Below are 12,440 nucleotides of genomic sequence, written 5' to 3'. Positions count from 1 at the left end.
AGATGATGATTTAGGCAGAGTATTCATGATTTAAAAAAGGGTGCCAAGTGTCTTACATTAATAGCAGAACTTTACTGAAAGGGAACTTCAACAAAGAATATGGCTAAAGAGAAGATATTTTGAAAGTTTTGTCTTCTGAAACTTTATCACTAAACTTTCTACAGTAAAGTTTTGATATCTGTATAAGTACTTGGCACCCATTTCCCATTTGTTTCATCAGTTACATAATTTCCTGAAAAGCTACTCTTATGTTACAAGATGTGTGCATTAAAATACTTCACATAAAAAAATTTGTATTAACAGTGAAAGGACATAGCAGAAAGTTATTCATTACAATATTGTGTTCCAGTGGCATGTCAACTATAGTAGCAGGACCCCTCCCCACCCATTGAAAAACTCTTTCCACACCACATCTGAGATATTAGGATTGATTCTTTTAAGATTTTTAAATTCTCTCTACATTGTGACTCCCACTAGTATGAAAGTGAGAATTTTGTTTGTATGGGTGGGGTAGTTATGTTACGTATTTTGAACTGAAAAAAGTATATCAAATCAGATGAGATCTAGGTGGTGAGTTTAATGGCAACTTGAAACAGTTTCAGACCAGTGCAAAGCTGTGCAAAGACATCCTGAGGTTAGTTTGACTTTTTTAATAATTAACACCTGCCACACGAGCCAGCCTGTCATCTTGATGTGGATAAAAATAAATTGGTCATTCCAGAAAGGTTTGGGTTGTTTGGATTAGATAAAAAAAAAGACGTTTGGCACTACTTTTGAGGTGTAGGTCACTGGACCAGACTCATGACTGAACACAAGACCATGAGAACCACACGAAGAAGTGAACTTGTAAATGTAAAGTAAAACCATGTAGCAATGAAACACGCTTGAAATTTTCTAGATGTGTTTGTCAACATGATGGTTTAAGTGAAATGATTAAGCTAAACTGTGGGTCTAGGTCAGATGAGGGAAGAACTTATTCAAAGAGATCCCAATCAATTTGACATACCAGCTGAATCATAGATTCATCAATTGATTACTGCATATACCGCAAAACAAAAAAAAACGGGCACAACAGTTTCGTTATTTTCCAAAAGGAGGAATGGAATCATATACAAGTAATAAAAAAACATTTTGTAAATGTAAACGGATGTAGGTATGGCAGTGCCAAAAAGGATGGAAACGAGAATATAGGAATGAAACATCGATACACAGATCACCCCCTACATGACTTTCAATATTAAAATTTAATGTTACACTCAAATGCACAAGTAGAAAATGGTTACAAGATCAGTCAATTTGACTGACTTCGTAGGGAGAGTCTGTAATAATCAAGACATGTTTTAATTCAGTTTTCCTTGTACGTAAGTCCTAACCTCTTAGTTACATTATATTGGTTCCAACCCTGACATAACCATGAAATTATGATAAACAAACTGCATAACAACAGTCAGGAATATAAAACTTCCAACTGTAGTAATATTAAAGTCAAGTATGCATTTTACAGTGTAACATTAAATAAAATGTTTGTCTTTTTAATTAGACGTATTTTAGAAAAGGGCCGAACTATGTGTGACATTTTGACTCTTATGATGAGTTATGATCATTTAGCACATATATTAACATTTACATTGATGGCTATTCACACGAGATATGGTAATTGGAGGCTACTTATTAGAAGCTATAGAAAAGCTAGATGGTTGCCCAGGGGAAATGAAAACAGGTATGTCAGCACCTTTTAATGATTCTTTGTTTCTCCAAACACTTTTGATACATCCATCAAGAACCAGTGGCCATATGACATTTCATTAAAAATTCAGCAACAACAATCACATCTGAGTAACTTTTGTACCTGAACATACTTACACTATGTCACCATGTCTAGTAGCAATTGATGAACATCATGGGCTTGAGTTTTAAACCCAGACTGAAAATACAATTGTATAAGCTCCAGCCACCTGTTTGAGTCATTATAGTTCTACATTTTTTCTTAGACAATATCAAAATAATACTTGAAAAAAAAAAGAAACAAAAGTGTCATAATGTCACTTATGGGGATCCAGGCAAAAATTTAGTTTTCCCTAAAGGAAAACCAATTAAGTAAACCACAGCTGTGATTTCACAAAAACTAATACTTTATAACAATGTTACATATTCACCAGATAGTTACATTTATTCCTGTATTATTTTTATTCTTATCTGCTAGCCTACCTGGACTTCTGTTCGTCCACTGACCAAGCCCTGAATAGCAGAACCTTTAAGCATGGCTATCCTAGAATCAGCAACTCGCAAGAAGGGGGAAACTAGTTCTGTGATACTAACGGAAACCTGTCTACTAAGGAGATAAGCTTCTCTTCCTGAGTTATGGTCTACGCTAAAGAAGCGAGTGAAGACTTGGATCCCAGCCTGTTGATAGCGTAGTCTACATACCACATCCAATGCCTGATGATAAACATTTTTTCTTTATATTGAAAATATTTAGTGTTACAAGAACAAGTTAAAATAATATATAAGGTCAAAAATAGGTGTTATATAATAATTTCTGATTACTTTATTGAAAAGAAACATTGCACACAATTATCATTCAACAACAAACAAATACCTGTTTAGTTTTATACAAGCTTATCCTTCTTTGAACATGTTGACAGTGAATAGCGTTAGGTAGCTAAAGAGAATAATATTAAGTAGCTAAAACAGAGAATAACATTAAGTAGCTAATACAAAGCAAAAATATTAAGCAGCTAAGATAGAGGATAATCTCAGGTAGTTAAGGCAGATAATAACTTTTGACAACTAAGAGAACATGAGATAGCTACACATAATAATATTAGGTTGTTGCATAGAATGACATTATGTAGCTAAAGTAGAGAATAAAATTAGGTAGTTTGCTATTTTGAATCAATCTCAAATCCATTTTACATGATAGCACTCTATAATGAACAAATGGAAGAACACAGACATTATTATTTTCTTCTATGTACTTAAGTCTCTGTAGTAAACGAAGTTACCTCTCTCTCACCATTCCATTTCTTATTCTTGTGTTTGGATCTTTTCTGGGTTTTGTCTCTGCGATTAGAACTGGCCTGGTTGTCATGGTTATCAAAGGAACTTGGAGAAGGTCTGCGAAACTTTCTAAAAACAACCGAACAACTCAATTACAGTTATTCTCACATTCAGTAAACTAGGAATTTCTTTGCTCTCTACATAATAATAACCTATCAAATTCAAGAGGGCCAATCTCTTCAGGGGCACCAAAGCAAATAAAACAAATATTTCCAAAGAAATAAAGGTGATATAAAATGGGAGTACCACAAGGATCAGCTTCTAGTTCTCTTTTATATATTATATATATAAATAACTTACTAAGTTTAGTTGTATCACTGAGCCTAATTATGAAAATTTTCTATTTATAGACCATATAACATTATTCAACATGTCAGTCAGCAATAAAATGCATATACATTATGAGTAAAAATAATATGTATTACTTCAATACTACTAACATTCTAACTCAAATAGAATTACCTGCTTAGAAAACAACATTTCACACGTAATCATTTAGAGACGAATTAGCATCTTGACTCAAAGCTCTGAAAATGTTGCATAGTCATCATTGCAGATTTAGATATGCAGACTCTTATAAAGGCTCTTTTTTATTTTATTGTTTTTTGCAGCCCTAATAAGAGCCTATGCTTTTTGTAATTATTAATATAAAAAATGCACCACAAAATAAATATTAAAACTGAATATGTTATAAATTTTTAACGCTATTTATATTTCATTTTTTTTTATATATCTTTTAACCTTTATCAACATGTTATAATTTATTACTACTTAATCTAGTGTTGATCAACTTGGTGATGGCTTTGAATCAGAAAACCTGCGAGTTTTTGCAAACAAAAAAATTAACTTCCAAGACAAATATATCTGAAAAATAAACAAACATGGACGGAAACTCACTTAGTTAATTTATTAATTTCTGTGCCTTACTGATAATGTAAACCATTAACCAGCTTAATTACAAATGTCTCGCAGAAACTACTTTTTCTAACTTGGCAAAGCATGAATCATGAATGTAATTAATTATACATGCAAAAGGATATTAGTATTAGGTTTATTATATTTTTAATATCATATTCTTTATTCAGTCCCTCAGGGTTTTTTAAGAGGATGAAAGGAGTAGGGAGGGACAGCAAGGAAGTTTGATAGGTCCTACATATGTAAACTATCTTACAGGGCCTAAGCCTTGAGGCAATAAAAACCATTTAAACAAGTTTTAGGGCAAAATGGGACTCCGTGTTTTAGGACATAATAGGACTCCATACCTAGGAATGGGGTGAGGTATATAAGGTTGTAGCATACATATATATGACTTTTGGATAATGACAAGAAAGTGCGAAGGTTCTTCTACAAATTGGATTTTTAAAAAAATCATTTTAATGCTTACAGCATCACATGAAAATTGTGATTTAAATGTTTTGCACTAGAAAAGGTTTTTGTTACATTTTAACAGCACATACACACAGAATAAGAGTTGCTCTTAGTAGGTCTTAAACCTATAAATATAATTGTTTTTTGTGTGTATTCCTTTTCCTCTTTGTCTTTATATATACACAATGGATGGAGAAACATAAATTTTCCCAAACGATATTTCTATGCTAGTGGAACTTGAAATTCAACAGAATATATACAATTGTATTTCAAGCCACAGATTAAAACTAAGGGCCATAGAATTTATTGGAAAAGTTGTTTACAAAACTTCCTTGTAAGCAATGTTTTCAATATTTGCATCTTAATGGGCAAATTGGTAATGGATCAAATGACCATATCCTGGATAGAGCTGGGCAGAACTGACCATGAAAAAAAATTGGTTCAGCCAAGTGTAACATCAATGGACAGACATCCTTTTGTTAAAATTATTGTATGAATGTAAGCTATCATAAAACCTTTAGCTGCTCTTGCTTCCCAAGTAATCTACAATATGAAAAAAAAGCACATGGTTTAACCATAATGAATTAAAAAAAACATCAAACTTAAACCACTTTTACAAGTTGGAATGACAGAATGAAGGTAACTTGTTTAATCATGATTAAATAATTATTAGTTAGAATTGCTTTTTTTTTTCATCAAGTTGGTAGTTAGCTGTATTCTATATTACATTTAACCCTATAATTACCAATACAGGCCCACATGGACGAGTTTTTTCAATGCACTTTTCGAAACTATTTATGCATCATATTGTGTTGGATATAAAAGCTTGTTGGTAAAAGTATTTCTAATACCATACTAGCCAAACACAAAAACTAAATACAAATAACATCTATATCTCAGTTAATCCCACTAATTACTGCTGAAGTCCCTTATGTATTTTTACATAGAAAATGAGTGATTTCACCAATTTTCATTACAATGAGTTTTAATGGGAAAAAATAATAAAATATACTCAAATATAATAATACAATATGCAACCTGATTGGAAGGGAACAACATGAAATGAGGGCAATAATAATAAATATTATTAATAACTAGTAGTAATTCAAATTCTTGTGAAAACAATGTTGTCATTAATCCTTTAAGTTAGCTTTCTAACAGAAATTTGGTGTTCCTTTAAAAAAGCTTAAGTACAGAGTGAAACAGAAATTACCAGCCAATGATAGATAAATGATAAATATTACAGTTGGAACCTTATTGTATATAGAACTTGCTTATAAATACAACCTTCCTATGTCTATTGAAACACTGCATTAGAAAAAACAAGTAAAGAAAAATGTTTCAAAATGGAAGTAAATGTAGGGATGACTAATATCAACTACTCAAAAACAATACAAACAAGATAGTAGGGATGGCATTTGCATCAACACTACATAAAAGCACAGATGAGAATTAACATACAGCATTATATATATATTGCTATTCAATCATAACTGAGTGTAATCTATCCTATTTTTTCCCCATTATTAACATTCTACTATACTGAAGCAAATGCCATTCCTACTATCTTGTTTACATTGTTTTTTAAGGATTGATATTAGCCATCCCTACATTTACTTTTTTTTAAAGTTTTCTTTACTTGTTTTGAATTTAACCTACCTGTAGTTTGATGTTTTTACCAACTGGTAGTTAGATATACCTGCTATTGAAACAGTTAAATATCACAAATGAAATATTCTTACCTTCTTTGAAGCCTAGGTGTCCTCCAGCCTTTCACTTGACTAAGCTTGTTATCTGATAATTTCACTTCCAAAGGCAGCTGAGGCATCCAAACAAGGAAATGAGCCTGACCAGTGTAAGTTCCATATTTCACCAGCACTGATGCATTTTGGGAGCCTCGGATTTCTGAACCATCTAAATACACAGATGTGCAGGAAGGTGAAACCTGTTGTGGAAGACAAGGAACAAATTGTGTTATTATAGCTCCATTCTAGACAGCATGCTTTACTAAACATCCAGGATAGTTGGGAAGGAAGATGGTGTAATTTGAGTAGGTGAACATGTTTGGGTAAGTGTATATATATGAGGCTGAGCAAATGAGTGGCTCTGCAGCAAATGTACAAATAGCCTAGATAATGAACAGATGAATAAGAGGACAACTGTGGCTTAGCAGCTGAGAATATGAAAGATGAATGTACAGGTAGTTCAAGGATGGATAGATGAGTGAGTGCACAGATGTATTTAAGAAAATGAGTGGATGGAAGTACTGACAGCTTAAGACTTGGTTGATTAGATGAATAGGTGTGGGCACAAATACAAGTGGGTGAATGCCCAGATAGCTTCAAAATGATGGTTAAATGAAAAGGTGGCTGTATGGTTGTAAAAGTGATTGGATGGATAAATGAGTTCCTTGATAGGTATCAGTAGGTATGTGAGACAATGGATAGATTAATAGGTGGTTGGGTGGATAAGTATTGTTAAGAAGCTAAGTAAATGGAAGATGAATACATGCACAGGTAGCTAAACAGGTTGATAGGTGTTGGTTAATAGATGAATGAATGGATGGGTCAGTGGATTGAAAGTCAAGTGGATTATATAAATTTGGTTATTTCGATTATCATCGTAAGGATAGTAGGTACAACAACTATACATTTATTGAATAAGCTGAATTCATTAGGGGTAATGTAAAAAATATTTATTTGATAAGTTGGATTATCATCTTATTTGCATTAAACAGAATATATAAATTTCAGTTTGATGTTCAGTTTTCAAGAACACATCACATCCATGCATCTCTTGTCCCCATTAAACCTCCCAGTTCATTATTTCATAGGCCTACAACATTTGCCAATACTAAAACAAGTTTTGCTCAACTAACTGGATCTTTAGAGGAAGTGATTTGCTTTTGAACAGATGGGAGAAAAGTTTAATTGAATCTGTTTGTTGTTAAACTGTGAAAAAATAAAAAAAATAAAAAGATTGCTTTATAGGGCTGTAATAGTATGCTTATCCCAAGATCCAATAAGTATTGCAATGCATATGAGTATGTTAATTCATTAACGTAGCAAACACAAAATGATCAATACTACACTAATGCAAAAATATTAATTTCAAAAATGTAACTGTTGGCCAACTTAAACATCAGCTTTATAGCAAAAAACCATCAAAGACACTGTTTAATATAATCATTCATATGAATCTCTTTGTCCATAAATGTTGCCAAAATGAAGGCTGTTGTTCCAAGTAATGAAACAGCATGTTAAAAGTAGAATTCCACCTGGTTGAGGAATCTTGAATCAGCTTGTGCTGAGGAAGCATAAGCTGATTTACTTTCAGTTTAGAATTTACTATTAAAATTCTGTGAAAAAAATTGAACTACTCCTTTTACTTGCCCTAACAACTTATCCAACTGCAGCACACAAGGACCTTTCTTAGCAGCTAAATGAAGTGTGTGCAAAGCATTGCATGTGGGATGGAGGTTCTGGCAGTTTTAGCACATTGCAAACATTATTTGTGTTATCAGTTGTAACAGTTAGATTGTTAACCAATTTCAAGTCCCAATAATATACAGCCTCCTTCAGTACACAGACCCTGTGCTCATCCCTATGCAATTTATTTAAGTTTTAACTATCTTGTTTATAGAAAGGAATTTCTCATTTCCCAGTTGTTGTTCACCTCGTAGTTCATCGATCACTGGTAGGGGTAACAGAAGAAGCACAGTCCAGTTCAGTGTCAAGCTTGTCCTTTTTTTCTTTTTGTAGTTGTACAGGACTGGAATTACTAAAATACTAAAGTGAGTCTTAGAACGAATCTCATATCTTGGTTTCAAAACCTTAAGCAGAGTCCTAAAGCCAGTATTATCTACAAATGAAAATGGTCTCACATCTTTAGCCATAAGGATTCCACTAGCTCCGTTAGCTTTTTCGCACCTTGACTGTCCGGGTTGAAATCCGTTTTAAACTATTCATGGAATTTCAGAAGTATGGTGACTTTTACTGCTTACATGTGTGGCCATGTTTGACGTTGTTTTCGTTTTATAACTGAATTTCATCTCCCAAATTTTACATACAGTTTTCGAACGATCAGCTTTTTCTTACTCCTGATTAGGCACTTCGATAAGTCAGTCATTGTTGACGCAGCACGTGGTAGTTTTGTTACCGTTCATTTAATAATTTGATACGCGGGTTTTATGAGAAATTAAAAACCCGACTAACGACATTTCCAAGCCGAGTTATTAAAGGCAACAAAAAGTATAGTTAGAACGATTATGCAGCGCATAGACCGATCATGCGCTTGAATGTAAAGGTAAGCTTGTAATTATATTATTTAAAACGTTTGTTTTTATACAACATAAAAAAGTACATTCAGAAAGAATCAAAAACAGAACCTCAGCATAAAAGATTGTAATCTCGATGTATCGTTATAGCCCTAGTGCTTTGTTATTAAAGTTATAGACAGGGATAGAGGGGGGGGGCAACATTTACCTCCATCCAATGATTAACGGCCCCAAAATTCTAATCAAAACTGACAAATGGTGTGCGATTTTTCGGATATCATCGCATTCGAGAGCCACAAAATACCCATTCTCTCTCCCCCCCTTTAAAAAACAGCAAACAAAGAAAAACAATGTGACCTAGTGATACAATAAATATCAGAATCCACAAGACATACATTTTTGTGAGCATAACAAACCGGCTAGAAAAACTAGATAAAAACTATTTAGAAAACAAATTGACAAAACCAACCTTAAGAATTGATTCGTCCGCTGCGTGACATGAAGACTGTAGTGTTACGTCACCGACTTTTCCTGCTTGACTAATTACGAACACTCTCATTGGCTGAGAGACTTGCTTACCAGTTAAAACCGCCGTGTTTAACAGTTGAGTTGACTAAATAGAAAGACACGAACATTAAATTATTTATAAAATATACAAAACCAAGCCTGAAAATAATACCGTCCAGATTATAATAATAACTAGTCTTCTTCTGACCTTAGAATACATTTAAACGAACAATAACAAAAACTGGTTTCTTTGTGAATAACTAAAACCTTACTGTGGCTTTTTTACACACTAATCTCCAAAGGGTGGTGCAAAAGTCGCATAACATACGTATTAAGTCACTCCACTTACATTAGTGTTTCATTTCTGTCTACTTTTATTTTATTGCAATAACTGGTTTGGAAGGCACTAACAGTGCATGCACATGTGGGCCTGTGCAAGCTTAACGGGGTCAACACCGCAAATTCCTCGAGAAGTAGGAATAAAGCAAAGAAGTGTACTCTGGACTGTGGAGCAACATAACATCCATCCAACCTTACAGGCTGCACGTATCGCAGAATTTCACAGAAGATGACCCAGACGGGCCAGTGAGATTTTGTGAATTATTCATGGAGCAGACGAAACCAGATGAATACTTTGTACAGAGTATGTCCAACCTGATGATGATAAAACCTTTTCGAAACGTTGTACATTTGCTGTTATGTTAAACCTATATTAAGGTTTTTCTTCATTACCCATTCAAGCCGTCTCCAACTATTATTTGTCCAGAGTATGTTTCGAACAGATGATTCAACATTGTATAAAGTACCAGAATTGTCGATATTTATCCCAGAAAAACTCATACTGGGTTTTAGAAACCCAAGACCAGAGGGCGGACTAAGTGATGGTTGATGGACTGTCATGTTATGTTGTTGGTCCACTTTACATCGACGCGACACTGACTGGAGAAGGTTATTTTGCTCTTTCGCAGGAACATATTGGCCCGGTGATTATATGTTTCCAAACCATATCATAGGTCACTTAGTTTCAACAGACTGGACCGATTTCCCACTACCCATTGGATGTGAGGCAATAGCTGGATGTAGCTTTTCCCAACAGATGAATAAAGGAGTCATGGGCTAGTGGCATGGCTTGCACCCACACTTGTCTAGACTTATAAATTGGGTTACACCAGACACTTCGTGTTTATCATGCGTCCACAAGCTGAGTATCAAAAAAACTTATGTGATCTTATCATAACACCGCATCTGCTACTAAACATAAACTTAATGAGAGATCCCAGTGTCTTGATACCAGTGGTGCATATTTCGAACAGCTTTAAGGGCAAAACTTGAAGAATTGTAATATTACGCGATTTTTGCACCACCCTGTGTAAGTACATTGGTCAGAAAAAGGTTTTTTTTGTGGAAATAACATACAGATCGTGCAACTGTTAGTTGTTTTTATCAAAGATTTGTTAAAAATTCATAAATTCCCGTTTTGATTAATCAAAAATTCTTTTCATAAATTAAATTTTTATCCACAAAATGAAAACAAATAACATATAATTTTATAAGTGTCAACGTACTAGTATTGAAATATAAAAGGTTAATTACTCCAATGTGTCAAAGTGAACAGAAAACTTTACGTTCATCGAAAGTGGTGCTATATGGATAACGATGTTTTCTCAAAAAATAGTTTAAAGTGGTATTACTTGAGTAAAGCTATCAATCTGTATTACTTTGTTACCCAATCACAAGATTGCTCAAATAATAGTTTAGTTTCAAGTAGTATTACTTAATTAAAACTAAATACAGTGATAGATCATGGACTATTGAAGGAGGGGGTGGTCGACAGAGAAAGATGAGCGCTGCAAGCATGATACAGGACAGCTACATGAATAAACACCCACTCCCATTCCAGCTATGGTTCTGGAGACATGCCATAAGCTCTCCTAGCGGAATGTTTGGTGGAGCACCAGCTGTCAACGGATTTAGAATCCATAGAAGACGCTAGGAAGCAATAATTTTTGATTAATGTACGTTTTAAAACTATTCATTATTTAGAATAGAAGAAAAATCAACTTAATAATGGAATACAATACAAAAACCTTTGTATGTCTCTGTAGCGAACTCTAGATATGTGTCCCTCAACCAGCATTACCACATCATATATAATAACAAAATAAAATACACTATACGTAGAACAGCCTAGTTTTTCATGTTCAACCAGCTGCAGTACGCTTTACTATAGTTATTAATACAAGGCCCTGAAAATTAAGTTTAATGTTCACACACAAATACTTTATTAATATTCCCAAAAGAAATAACTTTTTTCTTCACCTTGGCGATTGGTAACACAGTGTGAACATCGTCTTTCTGAATGTCCAATCTTGAAGTCATCTGGACTTTGTCATCGTCAAAGTTATACTGGTCATTTGCTGCAGAGTCCAGAACATAACGAAGTTGCCAGATTATTCGACCGTTGTCATGGTAATCTGTGTCTTCTTCCACCTCGAAGAGCCAAGTAAAAAGTTCCTGCAAACTGGAAAGACAGAATGCTGAGTTGAGGGATCTTAAGTAAAATAAAGTAAGACCAGTGGCTAACTTAACTGAAAATTAAACCAAATTTAAAATTGCGTCTAGTGTTTGTTTTCGAATTATACGTGTATGAAATTTCGGGCCCGTTAGTTTACGCATTAGTGACAGCAAAGTACGTAGTAGTATGCATGGTGGAACTATGATTATTATATTTTCACCATGATAGTACGGTCTCAGTCTGCTCTACTCTTTCTATAAATGTTTTTACTATACCAGAATAATGTAATCGCCGTTTAGTTCAAGCAAATTAAATCGTCTCCCCCCCCCCCCTTGTGACAATTCTTAAGTTTGTCAGGCCCTTGGGACCCTTTTGGCTCGGGGCACACTTACGCCAATGATTAAGATGCTGATTTTTGTGTATCCAATTTCACAATAGAAAAATTGCAACAGTCGAAAATACTATTCAGTTCACCATGGTACTATTTTTTTTTCACCTCAAGATTACAAAGAAACATTTTAATCTAACGATTTCTCATAAAGTTACACAAGGGTTATTTGTGCATTGTTGCTCCGAATTTCGAAATGGAAGGCTAAAGAGAAGACAGCTTGTCATCGTCAACTCTTAGGCTATTCTTGTCAGATAGAATAATGGTATTTTACCGTCACTTACGGCCTCAAAATGAGGAACGTGTTTTTGTAAAACATATATATA

General features: G+C 33.9%; 1 protein-coding gene across 2 annotated transcripts in view; it reads right to left on the bottom strand.

The window, feature by feature from the left end:
• The window catches only part of LOC106462444 (transmembrane protein 132E-like), a 53,682-nt gene that overhangs the window by 8,433 nt on the left and 32,809 nt on the right, over positions 1-12,440 (bottom strand). For both annotated transcript variants that reach the window (XM_022389713.1, XM_022389714.1), the window contains exons 3-7: positions 11,531-11,732; positions 9,174-9,317; positions 6,171-6,373; positions 3,006-3,129; positions 2,209-2,439 (exon numbers count right to left, since the gene is read on the bottom strand). In XM_022389713.1, coding sequence (XP_022245421.1) covers positions 2,209-2,439; positions 3,006-3,129; positions 6,171-6,373; positions 9,174-9,317; positions 11,531-11,732 — 904 coding nt within the window. The remainder of the gene's footprint in view (positions 1-2,208; positions 2,440-3,005; positions 3,130-6,170; positions 6,374-9,173; positions 9,318-11,530; positions 11,733-12,440) is intronic.

The sequence above is a fragment of the Limulus polyphemus genome, unplaced genomic scaffold (assembly GCF_000517525.1).
Source record: "Limulus polyphemus unplaced genomic scaffold, Limulus_polyphemus-2.1.2 Scaffold1167, whole genome shotgun sequence".
Taxonomy (NCBI): Eukaryota; Metazoa; Arthropoda; class Merostomata; order Xiphosura; family Limulidae; genus Limulus; species Limulus polyphemus.
The sequence above is the reverse complement of the archived record's forward strand: the minus strand, read 5'-3'. Positions and strand labels throughout refer to the sequence as shown.